The sequence below is a fragment of the Falco biarmicus genome, chromosome 5, assembly GCF_023638135.1.
Source record: "Falco biarmicus isolate bFalBia1 chromosome 5, bFalBia1.pri, whole genome shotgun sequence".
NCBI classification, from domain to species: domain Eukaryota; kingdom Metazoa; phylum Chordata; class Aves; order Falconiformes; family Falconidae; genus Falco; species Falco biarmicus.
The window spans coordinates 36,397,059-36,416,486 of record NC_079292.1 but is presented as its reverse complement, the minus strand read 5'-3'; the positions used below and the strand labels follow the sequence as shown (position 1 = coordinate 36,416,486).

Sequence of the window (19,428 nt, the reverse complement as noted above, 5' to 3'; positions counted from 1 at the left end):
TTGAGTCCAGCTGGAATTACTGGCTTGCAGTTTTCTGAATCTGAGCCTAGTCCTTAAGTCTAGCTCCCTCCAACAGCTGTGTGTAATGATTTAGTTTGAGCTGTTGGAACACCATATTTTTTTTTTTCAGGAGTGGAAAAAAATGGGTGACCAAATTGGCTGGAACAGTGATTTTTGAGGGTCTACAGTTGTCCTGTGGTGTGAGCTATGTGGTGGAGAGGGATGGGTTTGGAATGACTGACAGGACTTCTAAGGCAGGAAGTGAAAGGTGTGGGGAATTCCAAGTGTATTTGGGAGCCTTTGTAGCAGGAGGAAGGAAAAGCTTGATGGTCTGAGACCGAAGAGAAGACTGAGTTTCAGAGGAAATTGGAACATGTGTGTTTGGATTTACCCTCTAGGTGCTTCTAAACTGTGTTTGAGCAGGCGATTCCTCTTTTTTTTTCCCCCATGCACACTCAAAAGGACAATTGCTCTGAACAGAAGGGAGGATTGCTAAAGTGACTTGTTCAAAATGAACAAATTCATTGTCGAGTTTGACTACACATTCAGAAGTTAATTCAGTATGATCCAAGTTGCCAAGTCACATTAAAACATGGTGAGATAATACAAAGCATGTTTAGATCAACGAGTAAAATTAATGTGAGATAACATTTCCTTGTTAACAGTACTTTGGAATTAAGCTACACATCCTCAGACCTCCACTGCTAAAGCAGCGCAGGAATTTCTCTTTTTTTTTTTCCCCAGCATTACCAGCAAGGTGGTAGTAAACATGGGATTGTCTTACCGTCATTCTTGGCAAATACAGCACTAAGCTTCTAAACTAACTGCAGTGGCTTTATGCTGGATACCATAGCTTCCAGCCTTTCCTTTTGAATAGTGATCTGTGACCTGTGTGTTCCCTCTTAGTTGCCTGGCTGACAGTTTTATTAGCTAGTAGTGAACCCAGGGTCCAGCTGCATTCTTGGAGAGTTAGACTTAATCTCCAGAGCCACTTCCAGAAAAGAAAACCACAACAAAATATTTTGCTTGTCATCTTGTGCATTGCGTGCTTGTCTCTCAATACATAGAAATTAAGAAAGGAACTCTCCTTTACACTGTAAACACTTGAGTGATTTTTCCATCTTAAGACACTTGAGAGTTTCTGTAATACAGTAGTGTGGGAATTAAATGATTTAAACATTAAGTGTAAAGTAAGTTTTTGCATGAGTGGCATAACTTAATTTAGATTTTGGACTATCTGCTTTCAGAACAAGAGTCTTCACTGAAAGCTTATTATCTTGCTAGCTTGGACAGAATTTCTGCTTGCCTGTGGATGATTTCTGCCCCCCCCCCAGCTTTGTACAGGTGACTTAATGCCTGTGCCTTTTTAAGTGTGAAACTTGCTCTTAATTCAGAATAATTTTCAAAATCTTACTAAGTAAGACAAAACCATTTTGTTTTCCCCATGGTAATCACTAAGGTCTGAAAGGAAGTACTTTGCCTCCAGATAGATTCTTTTCAGGAATCTGTCACAATTTCAATATGATGTATTGAATTTATTAAGTTTACTAGAACTGCATACTGATATTTGTTAATTAGGATTTAGCTCTGTACCATGATCTGGCAACTTCATTATTACATTGTACAATCAAATGTATGAAGTGGGAAGTTCTCTCCCCACCTTTTTCTTAGTGTTGTGAGCTTGTTTTAGTTTTGCAAAATGCTTTAGAAAGCTACTTTTGGGGAGAGGGAAAAAGATCTTACCCTTGTGTATCAAACTAACTTGTGGCTGAACTATTTCAAAAAGTTTGATAATTGCTATTTGTTTCAAATCAATGAAAATCGAAATGCAAATTAATATATTACAACTTTCCAAATATTACCCCTTTTTTTTTTCTAAGCATGCACAAACAATCTATCTTTGGACAGCATACTCGCTTTGTACTTGACAAGGAGTTACAACCAGAAAAATATGTCTAATTGAAAGTGGCTTTATTGTTAATTATGTAATCTATTTTACAAATAATTCCGTCATCTGCTTGTAAAATTTCTGCATACTACTTATGTTTCAATAAGGTCATGACTCCTAAATCATTGCAGTTTCAAAAGTCTGATGTAGTGAATAGTGGCACATACTTGAAAATTTAAACTTTGCTTTCTTGTTCTTAGTCTTGTTTTAATAACAAGTTAGTTCATTCATTTTCCCTCTAGGGTTTCGGTTTGACTTAAATTCTCCAAAATCAGTGTTTACTAACCCTATAGACATAGTTTTAGACTCAGCATTGCTAGAATCCACTTTAATGAAAAGCAGATGTATACAGTATTAAAGTTCAGTCTGGGAAAAAAATAAAGTTTATGTGGAGATGTTACATTCTAATGTAGACCTCATATAGTTAGTCTGTGATTGGCTTTAAGGTGTTCCTTTTTCTGCATTTGTTCATACATTGTTTTCCACATATTTCAGTTTTATAGTTCTGATGTATAGAGAAGTTGTCTGTGTAAATTGTGTACAGTGTTGAAGGGCAGATGCAAAATTTGAACCCTCCCTTGTAACCCACAGAAACACCTGTGATTTTTGGATCCGTAATGCTTGTCTCTGTCAGTTGCAGTAGGAGACATGGCCTCCTAGCTCAGCACTTGAAACCATTCTAACGCTTTCTGTTCTCACAGCGCAAATCTGATGGAACCATTGTGTGTGGGCTTGCTTTGACTTCTGTACAGCAAGTTGGGCCCTGACTTTCACAAAAACAGCAACAAAACTCAAGCTTTTGAAAAATGCTTCATAAAAATTAACAACTTTTGTGCATGTCTTTCCACTCCTCAAAATCTTAACCAGATTGTTTTGAACAAAGGGCTCACTTAAAATCAAAGAATCACAGAATGGTCAGGGTTGGCTGGAGATGATCTAGTCCAACTCCTGCAGGTTCACCTACAGCAGGTTGCACAGAGTCATGTCCAGGTGGGTTTTGAATGTTTCCAGAGAAGGAGACTCTACAGGCTCTCTGGGCAGCCTGTTCCAGTGCTTCGTCACCCTCAAAGAAGTCTTTTTCTCGTATTCAGATGGAACTTCCAGTTTGTGCCCATTGCCCCTTGTCGTGTCGCTGGGCACCACTGAAAACAGCCTGGCCCCAGCCTCTTGCCACTCACCCTTAAGATGTTTGTAGACATTGGTAAGATCCCCTCTCAAGTCTTCTCTTCTTGAGCCTAGACAGACCCAGCTCTCTCAGCCTTTCTTCGTAAGGGAGATGCTCCAGTCCCCCCATCATCATTGCAGACTCCACTGGAACCCTCTCCAGCAGTTTCCTGTCTCTCTTGAAGTGGGGAGCACAGAACTGGACACAGCACTCCAGACGCAGGCTCACCAGGGCGGAGTAGAGGGGCAGGATCACCTCCCCTTGGCCTTCTGGCCACGTTCCTCCTAATGCACCCCAGGATCCTACTGGCCTTCTTGGCCCCACAGGCACACTGCTGGCTCATGGGCAACTTGCTGTCCACCAGCACTCCCAGGGCCGTCTCTGCAGAGCTGCCTCCCAGCAGGTCAGCCCCCAGCCTGTGCTGGTGCCTGGGGCTGTTCCTCCCCAGGTGCAGGACCCTACACTTTGTTGAACTTCACTAATGAAGGATGCTATGTTTCTTAGCAATGATCTAGACTTCAGTAGGACATATGCAGTTTTAGTATTTTGAACAAACGGGAGCATTTGGTAAAGGAATACAAGATTGTTATGATCCTCAAAACAGTTGGAATGACTAAAAACAGAGGAAAAAGATGCAGTGTTACTGTGTGCTGTGTGTATAGTGTTGCTTGGAGTTGGTGTGAAGGAGGGCATGCCATGTCATTGTGGTTTTTTTTATTTTACTGTTTGCATTCTATTAAGGAAGGGTATAGAATGAGTCTGAGTGTATATCAGATTGAACACAAGCATTGTGTAGAATAAAGATGCAGTAATTAAAACGGTTGCTTACTTGTCTGAACTAAGCAGGCACTCACCAGGTCAAGCACATAAACTGATGGCTCTGGCTAAGTAACTTTTGTGATAAATCTTGGTGTTAAGTGAGAAGTAAGAGGGACTCTGAAGCAGAACAGTTCCACTGTTTCCACCATTAGGTAAAAACTGTGCACTAAACCGGTATTTTGTTACTAGGTTTATGGAGATGGGTTATCTACCCAACCTGCTGAAGGCTTTCAGATTCTAAAATTCTTTATATTGCTACCAAAACCACCCTTAAGTTTGTTGACTTGAATGTGAAGTAGTGAAATAAAATTAGGCATTTTATTTAAGTTTGCAGATCTAATACTTTTCTTCTGTTTATACAGCCTTGGCCCTTTGGTGAGTAAAGTGAAGGAGTATCAAGTGGAGACCATCGTAGATACCCTCTGTACAAACATGCTTTCAGATAAAGAACAGTTACGTGACATTTCAAGTATTGGCCTTAAAACTGTGATTGGAGAACTCCCCCCAGCTTCCAGTGGTAAGGCATTTTGTATTCTGGACTATCTAGTTTTATCATTTCATTACTAATTAAAAAATGCAGAAGTTGGGTCATTTAGTTAAAAGGCTTCAGTTCATTTAACATTGGAACTTATTTCTGTTAGAGGAAAAACGTATGGCACAAATGTCATTTTAGTTTCTTCTTCTCTGACTGTATTTCCAGATTTTACTAGTTTAAAACCTTTTTTTACTGTAGGATTACATTAATATGCAAAACAAACTTACGGTATATGAACTTTGGTATAACAAATTCAGTGTAAAAGCTCCGATTTTCCTAATTGCCTGGTGGAATATTTCTAGCCTGTAATAATAGCTGAATCTCATCTGGCTTTTTGATTGATAGTATACTCTAAAATTGATTATAACTTGGGTATTTTTCTTTAATGATCTGATTTCTTGTCTCAGTTTCTGGTGTTTTGGAAAGTACCTTGTGTTTCTAACAATTGCCTGTTAAATTACTGAAATGGTTACCTGCAGTTTTAAATGAAGGCAGTCTTTCCTCCAAAAGAGAGAATAATGATGAACAGCTCATCAGTTAATAGCATTACCTTTTTATGCAAGTGCTTTTCAGATATTGTAGTAGGATATGAATGAGAATTGAGAAGTGGTTAAAAAGGCTTTGGAAATGCAGTTTTTAGAGACTGAGGTTTCTTAAATCAAAAAACCAACTCTGATTTTAGCACTGTTTATTGAAAGTCCACATCTAAGTCTTGCTTTTAGTGCTAACAATAGTGAGATGCTAAAATAAGTAACTAATTTTAAGCAGATCAGTTTAAACTTCTACTCTTCTGTTTGCCTACACAAAACAAAAGGAGATTTTGGGGTGGAGGTAAAGCTCAAACAAAAATGTAGCAAAATCCTTCAATAGAACTAGTATTTCCAATACAAAAGGAACCTGGGTGTTATTTCTTGCTCTCAACTAATTTTTTAGACACGTAATTGTTGTCTTTTTTCCTAGCCTCTGTGGTTACACATTTGATTGTCCAATTGTTATGTTTAGTTTTAGTCATATAGTTAAGAATAAAACGTAAAAAAAACCCCTATATATATATATTACATTTAATATAAATTACAATTATTATAGGTTGGAATGGTATTAATTTTAACATCAAAATTCCCAAAGTGTGGTTAAAAACCTTCATGCAACTGAAGATGAGTGCTAGCCTTTGGGTAGCTGTTACCATGACGCGAGTTTCTTATCTTCTCATTATTACTCTGAACAACATTAGACATTTGGAGAAGGGGGAACTGTGGAGTTGTAGTAAAAACATTTTTACTTGAATTTTAAAATACTCTGGGTATACATTTTTTTCCCCTTTCTCAAATGTTTCGGCAGTATTTCAGGTACTTATTACTTAAATAGCTTATTGTGCAAAATAATTTTATCTTGTTTTCTTGTTATACAGCTGTTCTTTAGAGGCAGCCCTGTCTACTTCAGTGCTTCCCCTTACCGTTTAGTTTATTCCTTTTTTTTTTTAACCTATAGGCCTTTGATTTATTGCCTTAGGCTTGTCTTGGCCTTCACTTTCCATTGCTTGCCCTGCCAAAAGCAGTGTCTTTTCTGTTGTAGATACCTTATAGGACAGTTAAGAAGCCCTCCTTCTCGGTATGGTTGTACATAGATAGTCTTTCAGCTCTAATGCAGAGCATATATTACATTAACAAACAAACTGGCTGTTCGAGCTTGTTTTGTAGAGTGGGAAGAGCTGCTTTATGTTAGGATCAGGTTGCTTTCCCCAGTCACAAATATGATCTCTGATGTTTAAAAATGTATTTTTTAAAAATTATGAAAATGCTGAGGTTTTGTTGTACTTTCAGGTTCGGCACTAGCAGCTAATGTTTGCAAAAAGATCACAGGGCGTCTCACTAGCGCTATAGCCAAGCAGGAAGATGTGTCTGTTCAACTGGAGGCACTGGATATTATGGCTGATATGCTGAGCAGGTAAACATCCCTCTTTCAAAACACTGGTGAATACTCATAAATACTCTTTACACCTTGAAATTTAATTTTCAAATGTTAAATTTAAATTATTTTAAGTTATGTGAAATAATATGATAAGGTATTACTTATAGGTGAAAATTAATTTAGAAAAAAGTTAAGTTAAAAGTGAAGATAAGTGAAGATAGATCATTATTTATTCTTCTGAGAACTGTGGTTTTATTTTAATGTTTATTGCCTTGAGGGTATATTTTAAACTCATAAATTTAAGCTTTTTGAACACTTAAAAAAAATAAATTAATTTGAATCTTGGTGATGTTTTGGGAATTTTTAAAGGAATTGTTGTACAGTATATGAGCAAAGTTATCTAGATTCAATTGTTTTGAGTTTGTGTTTTGTCTGTTTTAAGGCAAGGAGGACTGCTTGTTAACTTCCATCCTTCAATTCTGACCTGTCTGCTCCCCCAGCTGACTAGCCCCAGACTTGCTGTGAGGAAAAGAACCATCATTGCTCTCGGTCACCTGGTTATGAGTTGTGGCAATATGGTTTTTGTTGACCTCATTGAACATCTGTTGACAGAACTGTCTAAAAATGATTCCATGTCAACAACTAGGACCTATATACAGTGTATTGCTGCTATCAGTAGGCAAGCAGGTCATAGAATAGGTAAGAAAAACACCTATAAACATATATATATATATATATATAAATAAATTATCTGTAATTTTGAAAGTTTTTAGATGAGAGTAATTACTTTGCTAATTTTTTTTCTCTTACCAGGTGAATATCTTGAGAAAATAATTCCTTTGGTTGTAAAGTTTTGTAATGTAGATGATGATGAACTGCGAGAGTACTGCATTCAAGCCTTTGAATCCTTTGTTAGGAGGTAAGTTATTTTCAGGTACCCGTTTCAGGCTTTCTAAGATCTAATAGTGTGCTGTTTGGTTGTAAACTGTCAAGAAACAGTCTCCTTGGTACAAAATATTTTTGCAAGCTTTGAGTTGAAACTGTTCCTGTAACTCTTATCTTGTAACTTAAATATTAAGCAGTGTTATTTCTGTACCTCAGAAACTTTCTACTGTGCCATTACTCTTTATGCAGATAGGAGAGGGGCAGTATTCTAATACTATTGTCCAGTAGTGGTGACAAAAAAAGTGATAACCAAAGGCATATCTTGGTCCTTTGCAAGCTTCCAGTCTAGCAGATCTAGTTACAGAATAGCATTGCCCTTTCTGACCTTCCTTTCTGAATTTCTGTAATTCAGATGGATGCATGGATGGTACTTGGTTTGGCTAATGTCTCCAAAGTACAGTGTATGGCATGAAGTCTTTCAGAAAAATTTTAATTCTTCAAAGTAATTTGACATTGATTGTATTTTTGTATTACACAGATGTCCTAAAGAAGTTTATCCTCATGTATCAACTATTATAAACATTTGTCTTAAATATCTTACCTATGATCCTAATTACAATTATGATGATGAAGATGAAGATGAAAATGCTATGGATGCTGATGGTGGTGATGATGATGATCAAGGTATATTCTTTTTGGTTTGGGAGGGAGGAAGAGCTTGTGAACCTGCATTCATCTGAGAAAATTGATATGGGTGGTATTGCTACTAAGAAGCAGTGTTTGAATGACTTGTATATTCTGTATTCAATTTTTGTAGTGTTTATAAACATACCTTATGAACTCACTTCTTAGAATAAAAGTATAGGATGTTGTTGCTGGAGATAAATAATTCCAAGGGTGGATACAAAGTACAAGGCAAATATTTTAAAATACTTGAAAGGTGGAAAAAGGCAGAAGCATGTAGGATGATATAACTGAAGTGAGAAGAACATCAGTTAATGATTTGAAAATACATATTCAGCATGGGAAAGGCTTCTCACTACTTTCCACTACAATATGTTGTTACCTAATGCATAAAATCAGAATAGATTAAAAATTGCAAAATACTCAGTATTTTTCTGTAGGATAAAAAATGTTTTAGACTGAAAGGCATAAGGTATTTATTGTTAATATGGTGGCAATACTTTGCCATATGTAAGCTTTATGAAAACTTCGACACACAAGTAATCTGAACCCAGAGCGTAACATTCTCATTAATTTAAGAATGAATGAGCTGCATCGTTGTTGGTTTAGCACTTAAAAAGTCAATTTGTATTGCTGAACGTATATTTTTTTGTTGTAATTTTAGGGGACAGAGTATGATTTCATTTACTCCTAGAAAGAGACAAACAGTAATTTGTTGCATCTTCATCAGCTAGTAATTGTTGTTGCATTGTCACTTATGTCACAAATAAAGAAGAATATGCTTTAAATCAATAGTCAGGCTGTAAATACATTGGGAACTGCCTTGTCCTATTTGCAGTTTAAATTAATACATGTGTAAGACTAGCATGAAAATTTGGCAGAGAAAATAATTAGCCTTATGATTTAGGCAGTTTAGAAGGCTTTTTAAGTATAGTTTTTAACATACTTCTGAACCAATTTCTTTGATGTGCCTGACGCAGAGCCCAAATGTGTTTTATTAATTGTTTAAAATAATGTTTGATGCTTTGATTGTCTAGACTTTAACATATGCATAATTTATTTTTTCAAGGGAGCGATGATGAATATAGTGATGATGATGACATGAGCTGGAAAGTGAGGCGTGCAGCTGCAAAGTGTCTAGATGCTGTGGTTAGCACACGACATGAAATGCTTCCAGAATTCTACAAAACTGTATCTCCTGCTTTAATAGCCAGATTCAAAGAACGTGAAGAGAATGTTAAAGCAGATGTTTTTCATGCATATCTTTCTCTTTTAAAACAAACTCGACCTGTGCAAAGTTGGCTTTGTGATCCTGATGCAATGGAACAAGGAGAGACGCCTCTGACAATGCTTCAGAGTCAGGTTATTTTTCAAGTATTTTGTTATCTTCAAAAGACACATTGATTGAAGTTATGCCTTATTCACTAGGATAGTTTTTTAAATATGCCATACCATACTTCCTTCTTACACAAATTACGGTTTATTGCTGTAGTACTAATACAGAGAGCAAGCCAGGTAAACTGGCCTGCAGTTTTGAGTGCAACAGTCTTGGAAACTGAAATTACCAACTCATGTAAATATGCTTATTTTGATTTCAGTTGTTTACCATCACCTGTAGAAGTTGCATGTCCTATGAAGTTCAGGCAAATTACTAAATCAGATTATTTTTTTTCTGCATTCTGTAATGCTGGTGTAAGCTTTAATGGTCAAGATAAAACTTGATTTACTACAATGTATTTTATTAGCAGAATAAAAAAGATAGTGCTGGACAGCTTTTTCCTAAGTGAATTGTATGGATGACTTCTCGGTTGTTGCTCTCTACAGTTTTATCATTGCAAATTTAGTTTTGTTTTGTGTCATCTCACCTTTCAAAGTTAAATTACTATTTTTTTAATAGTGATTCTTTTGAATCTTCATTTCCCACTGTTTCTATAACTTCCCTTGTTCTGTAGAGAAATCAGAAATAGAGGGGTAGGATACATATCTATCTTTATATCCCCCCAGTGATCAGAGATCAAGGAAATGTCAGCCTATTGCATCAATTAACAGATGTGTGATGATTACAGGTCCCTAACATAGTTAAAGCCTTGCACAAACAGATGAAGGAGAAAAGTGTGAAGACTCGTCAGTGTTGCTTTAACATGCTGACTGAGCTAGTAAATGTATTACCTGGAGCCCTAACACAACATGTTCCTGTACTTGTACCAGGTATGAGAAACATACTAGTAAATTTTAAAGGTAATAATAAATTAGATGGGAAGTTTCAAAAATTTTAAAACTTCAAACCTTTTGCAAAAAGCATATTCAAGTGTTGCTTCTGTTTAAAGAAATTGGCAAAATAATCAGCTACTGCATAGATCCATATAAATATTTTAGTGATGTATTTCCATTAATCTTGAAAACAAGAGTTGGCTCTAAGATTCAGGTAATTTTTTCTTCTATATATATAAAAAAGTTAATTTGCTTCTTAATTGCAAGATCAAACTGCCTTCTTTCTCATCTAAACAGAGTGAAATATTGTCCATATTTTAGCTTTTGGGACCTAAAATGTTGAGTTTTGCATTAACAAGGAAAAGTAGTTTGGATAAGTTAGATGTTCAGAATCTGTTTGTGATTAAGAAAATCCATCACAAACCATCAAATGGTCCGCATCCTCTGTGTAGAGGAAGCTTGAAAAATAATTGAATAAAATGGTAAAAGGGGCTTGGAAGCATTCAGGAGATGCTGGGAGCAGGAAAACATAAGTTCAGTATAACTGGCTGAATTCAGAGATTTTCAAATGTGCTAATAGAATATAAATACCTAACCTAAGAATAAATTTTTCTTTTTCTTCTTGCAGGAATAATTTTTTCACTGAATGATAAATCAAGTTCTTCTAATCTGAAGATAGATGCTTTATCCTGTTTGTATGTGATCCTCTGCAATCATTCTCCCCAAGTCTTTCATCCTCATGTTCAAGCATTGGTACCTCCAGTTGTAGCTTGTGTTGGAGACCCATTTTACAAGATAACGTCAGAGGCACTTTTAGTCACCCAACAACTTGTGAAGGTCATTCGTCCTTTAGACCAGCCTTCTTCCTTTGATGCTACTCCTTACATCAAAGATTTGTTTACTTGTACAATCAAGAGATTAAAGGCTGCTGACATTGATCAGGAGGTGAAAGAAAGGGCAATATCTTGCATGGGTCAAATCATCTGTAGCCTTGGTGACAGCCTAGGCACAGACCTACCTAGTACACTTCAGATCTTCCTAGAGAGACTGAAAAATGAGATCACTCGGTTGACTACAGTGAAGGCCATGACATTGATTGCTGGTTCTCCTTTGAAGATAGATTTGAGACCAATCCTTGGGGAAGGAGTTCCTATTCTTGCTTCTTTTTTGAGAAAGAACCAACGAGCTTTGAAACTGGGCACTCTTTCTGCTCTAGATATTTTAATTAAGAATTACAGTGACAGCTTGACAGCTGCCATGATTGATGCTGTGCTGGATGAGCTTCCACCTCTGATTAGTGAAAGTGATATGCACGTATCACAAATGGCCATTAGTTTTTTGACAACGCTGGCGAAAGTATATCCTTCCTCTTTGTCAAAGATTAGTGGGTCCATTCTCAATGAACTTATTGGGCTGGTGAGATCGCCTCTACTTCAGGGTGGAGCACTTAGTGCCATGCTAGAATTTTTCCAAGCTTTGGTTGTGACTGGTACAAATAATTTAGGCTATATGGATTTACTGCGCATGTTAACGGGTCCAGTGTACTCACAGAGCACAGCACTTACTCACAAGCAGTCTTACTATTCCATTGCCAAATGTGTTGCTGCCCTTACTCGAGCCTGCCCTAAGGAAGGGCCGGCTGTTGTAGGTCAGTTCATTCAAGATGTCAAGAACTCAAGGTCCACAGATTCCATTCGGCTTTTGGCTTTGCTTTCTCTTGGGGAAGTTGGGCATCACATTGACTTAAGTGGACAAATTGAGCTGAAGTCTGTAATATTAGATGCATTCTCTTCTCCTAGTGAAGAAGTCAAATCAGCAGCATCTTACGCATTAGGCAGTATTAGTGTTGGCAATCTTCCTGAGTATCTGCCGTTTGTCTTACAAGAAATAACCAGTCAGCCTAAGAGGCAATACCTCCTCCTTCATTCCTTGAAAGAAATAATTAGCTCTGCATCAGTGATTGGTCTCAAACCATATGTTGAGAACATCTGGGCCTTACTCCTAAAACACTGCGAGTGTGCAGAAGAGGGTACAAGGAATGTTGTTGCTGAATGCTTGGGCAAGCTTACGCTAATAGACCCAGAGACTCTGCTTCCACGACTAAAGGGATACTTGGCGTCAGGTGAGTAGTACTGACTCAGGCATGTATTGTAGCAAATGGCCTTATGCTAGCTGTGGATAAATTGATCTAGTTCTGCAAGTAATTTGCTTGAATTTTGTGATACTCTTGAAATTTTGCTCCCCCTGCCTCCCCCAACAATGTGGTGATTGCATTTTTATTAGAAGTCGTTAGTCATACATAACATGAATTACTTTTATGTTATGCTTTCAAACTCTGGTATTTCAATTAATGATGTTATATTTAATAAAGAGCTATAAACTTAAAGAGGAAGGAGCATGTGTGATAATGGGACGAATTAACAAGCAAGCTGCAACAGGTTGACCTTTTGTTGTAAATTACAGTATTCCTAATTTTCAGATAAGAATTCTGAAGTAAGGATTAGGAAGAATCTTTGTGCATAATTCACAAATCATTTTCATATCAAAAACCGTATTCGTGTTTTCTTCATATGCTTCTGCTTTAAAGAGTTATTTGTGCGCCTATGTGTGATCATAAAAACCCCCTGTTTTAGTAGGCTTATTACTTTAATTTTCTGTATCAAATATCATTAAATGCTTATAAAAATGTTATGGTATTTTTTCCCTTATTTAAAATGTTTTCTCTGTAGATTTATGTATTGCATTGCTAGTAATAAATAATATGTCTTGTTTAGTGTCCTTAAGAGTATTAGAAGTTTAAAAAGAACGGCATTGAGCATGATTTAAATTCTTTAGTTGTACTGTTTTAACATTGCATATTCACACTTTTGTTTCATACTAGGGTCCTCATATGCTCGAAGTTCAGTGGTTACTGCTGTTAAGTTCACTATTTCTGACCATCCACAACCCATAGACCCACTCTTGAAGAACTGCATAGGTAAGCTCTTTACTTTTACTGACAGCTTCTATGTTTTCAGGCAGTAGAATTGCATTTAAAATTAGTTCTTTGTGTTCTCAGAAGTATTTTGTGGGTACTGTAATTAACTGCTAATGATAATTGTTGGATCAGTTATAAAATGTTTCCATAATAGTCAGTTATTTCTATTAGTCCTTGTTTGCTTGCATTCTGAGCGGTAAAAGTTGTGTGATTAAAAATTACATGTATTGAAGCGGTGATGGACAATACAAGAAGCTAGGATTTTTAGGAAGATGAAACTCAAAAGCTGATTTCCTTTCCCATGTTTTTGTCAAGTTATATCAGTTTGATGTAGAAAGGTACTGACTTTACCCAGAAGGGTGGTCTTGGAAATATTTGACTTTCAGTCACTTAAAATATGTATGCACATGTGAATTCTGAGTATTACAGGTGGTGAATTGTAAATTTACGTCCTTTACAATTCTATAATGCTTGTGGTCTGGAAGCATTTGGAAACGTATATATTTTTACAGGGATAATGTAATTGAAGCTTTCAGTCTAATATCGGTATGATAAAAGAGTTTTGCAATGTTGTGAGTTTTTGCTCTTCTCTCATTTGTATGATAAGGTATTGTAGACTTGTTTAATATGGTATGGTGAATGTTTTATTGTGGATTATTTACAGGTTTAAAGATCTGTAAAAAATTGTGTATACTGTTAAACCTAAATAGGGGAAAAAGATTAATCTTTAAAAAAATACAGTTCTGTGGAGAGCAAGGTTTTTATTTATGAGGAGGTGAAATTCAGTTCCTATGTGTTATTTTCATCACTAAGCTTAATTTTTTAGAAAATAATATATTCAAAAATTGATTATGCTTGTGGGTTTTCCCCCCTACTGTCCCTCCCACTGAAGCTGCCTTGCCTCTTTGTGTTCTGGAAATATTTATTGATTATTCAGTCAAAAACCTATTGGTATCTAGTACTTAAAACATCTCAGTCATCTTTGGTTTTGTTACCCAGTTTCTTTTGTGTGTGTAGAAGTCACTTTGATATTACACCTTGTTGTTTTTCTCCTTTTAAAAATTTCACTCCTTGTGGCAGTTGCTAGTAAAACTTCACAAACATTGAGGGAAAATACATTATATTCCCGCAGGCATTTATTTTAAAAAGACTCTGTTATAGAACTGTAGTAGAAGAGGTGTTACTACATTGGTATTTACTGAATAGGCTTATTTTATGGAATTCTAAGGCTTATTTAGGGATTCTCAGTATATGCCAATTCAGGTGTTAAAAATCAATGTTTATAGTTTCCTTAAGAGGTGTTCTCTAATTTTTGAACTGCAAAATTGAAATTTGTTTTCTAATGCATTTTCTGAAATACTTTTAATGGAGAAAAGGAAAGGTTAAATGTAATTGTCATTAGTTTACACACCGTACCTTTAGAAAAAAGTTAAAACGTCATTAAGTGATGGCCATTTATTTTGGTGGTGGTTTTTCTTCTGTTTCATCATATGAAATACTATGTATCAATTACATTAATACTTTTAATGTTACTACAATTAATAGATTTATTTGTGTAATCATGCTAAAATAACAGGTACTGGTCTCTTGTTACGTGAAAATAACTCCTGCACTAAATACATCCTTTTGAAAGGTAAAACTAAGCAAAGATTTAAAGTAGCAAATGAAAAAGATCCTCATAGATTGATTTATTTCTGTACATGATTGCAGGTGATTTTCTGAAAACATTGGAGGACCCGGATCTTAATGTCAGGAGAGTAGCCTTAGTGACATTTAATTCAGCTGCACACAATAAACCGTCATTAATAAGGGACCTGTTAGATACTGTGCTTCCTCATCTTTACAATGAAACAAAAGTCAGAAAGGAATTAATCAGAGAGGTATGTTAACAAAGAAAACCAGTGCTAAATATATGTAAGTAATTCTTTGGTTTTTCTAAACATGTTGCTTCTTAATTTTGTTATTCTCTGACAGGTGGAAATGGGACCATTTAAGCATACAGTGGATGATGGATTGGACATAAGGAAAGCAGCTTTCGAGTGCATGTATACTCTTCTGGATAGCTGTTTGGATAGACTAGATATATTTGAATTCTTAAACCATGTTGAAGATGGACTGAAGGATCACTATGATATTAAGGTTAGCTGTCATTTTTCTCTGTTTAAGCAGTGACTTAGTCAAAATATTTTAAATAGCAAATAGGCTGAAATGGTAAAAATGCTACTCTGTATGCTTAAGTACTTAATTATATTTGCAATTTTCATTAAAGTGTTGCTGTTAAAAAAGTTACACAACATTGTAGGAAATATATCGCCATACATGTGCTGAGCATAATTAATTGTTGAATTGTTTTTTCTCAACCTAGATGCTAACCTTTTTAATGTTGGTGAGACTGTCTACCCTTTGTCCAAGTGCAGTGCTGCAAAGGTTGGATAGGCTCGTTGAACCTTTACGGGCTACATGTACAACTAAGGTATTTAAATTCAAACTTACTTAAGTTGATTATTTTGTGTTGTCTTATGGAAATATAAATGAACTTGAGTATGAAGGATACTTCTGTACTGCTGCAGTATTTCCTGAGTTACAGTTGATAAGCTGCAGTAGGCAGAATAATATACATATGTGGGCCTTTATACACGTATTAAATTTCTTTGAATTAGAAGTGGAGGGGTGGACTTGTTACTTTCTTTTAAAAATCTTTGTTTCTTTGATGCCATTTCTTTTATTCCTTAAAAATTTAGCTACTACTTCGGCAACTTTTAAGTCTCAATTTATTGTAAATAGTGAAACTGGAGTACTGAGAGTTTTTCAGACTTCTGCTCATTACATTGTTTCAAACGTGCATTTGGGTAATGAAGGATGGAGGCAGTGTAAAGTAGTCCTATTTTTGTTGTTGTATTTTTTTCTTTTTCCCTTCACTTATATTACATACCTTCTATACCTGCTTTTGTCTTGATCCACCTGCATGTTCTGACAGTCATTTAATGCCTGATTTACCTTGCTTTTCCATTACTGTAGTCTGTTATATTTTACATCAAGAAATTTGACTGCTTTTATTGATAATTTGTTTGTATCACTGAAACATCTTTGCGAATTATAACAGAAGGTTAAGCAGTTATTCTCATGAAGGTCAGCTTTTTTAAAAAAAGTTCCAGAAGGAAGCTGCATGTACTGTGATAGTATCAGTTTAATGTCATTTACTGACCTCACTAGCTAGAGGTTGGTTGCTATAATTGTTTTGATTTGGTAATCGACTTGGTAGCTTGCAACCTTTTTTCTGCTTTACCTTGCAGTATTCAAGTTTCAGTCTATTTGTAAACTGCTGTTAAAAAGCCTGCTAAAAAGTAGATGTTTGGGGTTTGGAGGGTTTCTTTTTTTGGTTTGTTTGTTTGTTTGTTTGTGGGTTTTTTAAGAGCTTAGGCCATTTTGAAAGCTGTGCAAAGTGGTAGTATGGAAGAAAATAGGTCTTTGTAAGATAATTTTTTTTTTTAATATATATAAGGTGGGTGTAAGCAGGAGGGTTAAGCAAAAGATTCAAAGTTATTTTCATTTTTTTCCCTAGGTAAAGGCAAACTCTGTGAAACAAGAGTTTGAAAAGCAAGATGAACTGAAACGATCTGCCATGAGGGCAGTAGCAGCGCTTCTAACCATTCCAGAAGCAGAGAAGAGTCCATTAATGAGTGAATTTCAGTCACAGATAAGCTCTAACCCTGAGCTGGCAGCCATCTTTGAAAGTATCCAAAAAGATTCATCATCCACTAACTTGGAATCAATGGACACTAGTTAGATGTTTGTCCAAAACGAGGACCATTATATTGAACCATATGATGCACTGAATTGACAGGTTATGAGTAAGAAACAGAAAAAGTATCTAATCTACACATTGTTCCACTTTATTTACCTTTATGGAGACAGTTGGCTTTTCCCATTGTTGCTTTTCTAGCATTTATTCCAGAAATGTATTTCCATTATCCAGAGTTTGTTAACCACTCTTGTTTTAGTGGATTTGGCCACATTTGGGAATTAAAAACTTGACGCATGGTATATGGAAATAGGTTCCAACATCCATTTGCCCTGTAATGTCTAGGATTAAAATGTCAAAATTTTGTGATCATGATTTTTTTTTCTTTTATTTACACTTTACTTGTAAACAAAAAGGGGGGAGGTGGGAATCAAGCGTCCAGGTGCACCATGTTTTTGTATAACTTTTTATGCTTTTTTGTTTCAGCTTCATAAATTGGTTTGGCTGGCAGATGAATTCTGTGTAAGATTTATTATATTAAAGAGAGGGTTTGGGCACAGTTCCAAAAAATCAGTCATAAATGTCATTTTTAAAGGTATGGGGATTAGAAAACAAATATCCCTGTTGTGCACACTAATTTTGCATGAGCAAGTTTACAAATATATCTTGTCTGTAAAACAGCATGTGCAGTTTATTCGTAATGCAAGTTAAAATAAGTTCTATTGTATCAGTGCAATTTTCAGGTATTTTGACATACAGACCATTCATATAGGAAGGGATGAGTGAAGGCTGATTGTCTTAAGCTGGCTTTTATAATGCCAGTAGTATGACCCTGCAGATGTTCTTAGGGTAAATATGACAATTCCTGTAGTTTTCATGATTTTTCATTCCCAAAGGCTGGATCCCCTGGCACTGAGGCAGACGAACCAGAAGATCGGAGGGAAATAGGAGATAAGATGGAGGTAAAATGAGCAGAGAACAACAGTAGTTGCTTAGTGGCTCCTGAACTCTGGATTCAACTTTGCTTTTGTATGAAAGTGTCAAAGGAAGTTCCTTCAGTGGCTTCTACCTCTTATTCTTTGTCCAACAGCTTTTGTTAAGGCACTAATATACGGTGTTACCTAGACAAGTATTGCCAGACCATCATTTTGTGCCTGTGGGAATGTTTTCTGGCGTGTGGAATCACCAGTAGATTGCAGTGCTGCAAGTGTCATACAGTATTTTGTCAAGACAGGAACAAGGGAATGGTCATAAGACTGGAAAGAGATAGAAAACGAACAGATACAAGAAAAGAAATCTGCCGTGAATATGCTGAGGTAATCTATAACTGGACCAGAAGGTGATAGCTGGCAGTCCTGCAGTGAACTGGAATTGGGAATTTAATAGCAGAAGATGGGGAACCACCCCGCCTCAAATTGAGACTTGTTGTTACTTGGTTAAGGCAATTGCTTATTTGTCTTCTTTTAGTGAGATCTGAATTTGATTTTTCTCTAGTTATCAGGTATTTTTTAGCTAGTTTGATATTTTGGAAACCTGTTACATGGATGTGTGGCGTAAGCTGCTACATGACTAAACAAACATGTTTTTATGACTTCAGTTTCCTGTGAGCATTGGGGTTCGGGGGCAAATTCTTCACCTTATACGCTTGCAGCTTGGGAAAAGCAGGGGAGATACTGGTGCATTTTACTTTAATAAAAGGACCTGAACGAAGAAATCTATGAACTCATTCAGTAGTAACAATTTTAATGCTGTAGAAATTTTTGAAATTGTAGCTTTCTCTGTCTCCAAAGTCTTCATACTAATGTAACGATTGTCTTCTAGAAGTAAAAATAAATGAGATTAAACGTACCAACATATCTAAATGTCATGAAAAAGAATTGGATGACTCTAGAGAGAAACCATATGGTAGAAAAAGCACTGTGAATTAGGTGCATTTTATCTTGCTGTATAATTCATTTACTTCAATTACAGCAGTATACAGGTCTCCTAATTAAGACTGTTGTGCTAATTAGTTGTCAAACTAATCTTAGAACTTTTGTGTTAAGTTTTCAGAGTGCATTAAAATGTTTTATAGCCCTAAAGCTAGGTGTGAGAATGGTATGATAAACATGAAATGTGAGGCTAAAATATGTAAATGGAGTGAGTGACAGCAGCAAGTAAACGGAATACTTGTATTTGTAGTTGAGAGATCTGTGTGTTTATTTACTACAACACCTAATGTGGTGGATGCAAATAATCTTCGCTTTGTTTTACAGTACATTACAGTGGAGCAAACTTAAGGATAGAAGAGAAGATTGAGATGTAGTACATAGTGATGCTTTCTTGCAAGGGAATAATTTTCACTTTGACCACTGATGAAGCAGGTAGGAACGTAAGAATTAAGTCTTCCCTGTAAATTTCTGAAAATCTAAGAGTATAGCTTTCTCCAAGTAGCAGTTGGTTACTTTGGCCATGCAGGGCAAAAGGATCATAACAGAATTGTAACTGCACCCTTATTACCAAAATTTTTTATTAGTTTCATGAAGTCTGACCAGATCAGGTGTTCTAATTCGAC

The 19,428-nt window shown here is 36.0% G+C and overlaps 1 protein-coding gene across 1 annotated transcript in view; it reads left to right on the top strand.

The window, feature by feature from the left end:
• Positions 1–19,054, top strand: part of CAND1 (cullin associated and neddylation dissociated 1) — a 29,456-nt gene extending 10,402 nt beyond the window's left edge. The window contains exons 3-15 of the mRNA XM_056339719.1: positions 4,295–4,449; positions 6,288–6,411; positions 6,818–7,074; positions 7,189–7,294; positions 7,799–7,944; positions 9,014–9,306; positions 10,011–10,152; positions 10,784–12,277; positions 13,037–13,132; positions 14,843–15,012; positions 15,107–15,271; positions 15,498–15,605; positions 16,695–19,054. Coding sequence (XP_056195694.1) covers positions 4,295–4,449; positions 6,288–6,411; positions 6,818–7,074; positions 7,189–7,294; positions 7,799–7,944; positions 9,014–9,306; positions 10,011–10,152; positions 10,784–12,277; positions 13,037–13,132; positions 14,843–15,012; positions 15,107–15,271; positions 15,498–15,605; positions 16,695–16,919 — 3,481 coding nt within the window. The 3' untranslated portion in view covers positions 16,920–19,054. The remainder of the gene's footprint in view (positions 1–4,294; positions 4,450–6,287; positions 6,412–6,817; positions 7,075–7,188; positions 7,295–7,798; positions 7,945–9,013; positions 9,307–10,010; positions 10,153–10,783; positions 12,278–13,036; positions 13,133–14,842; positions 15,013–15,106; positions 15,272–15,497; positions 15,606–16,694) is intronic.
• Positions 19,055–19,428: the final 374 nt, after the last annotated feature.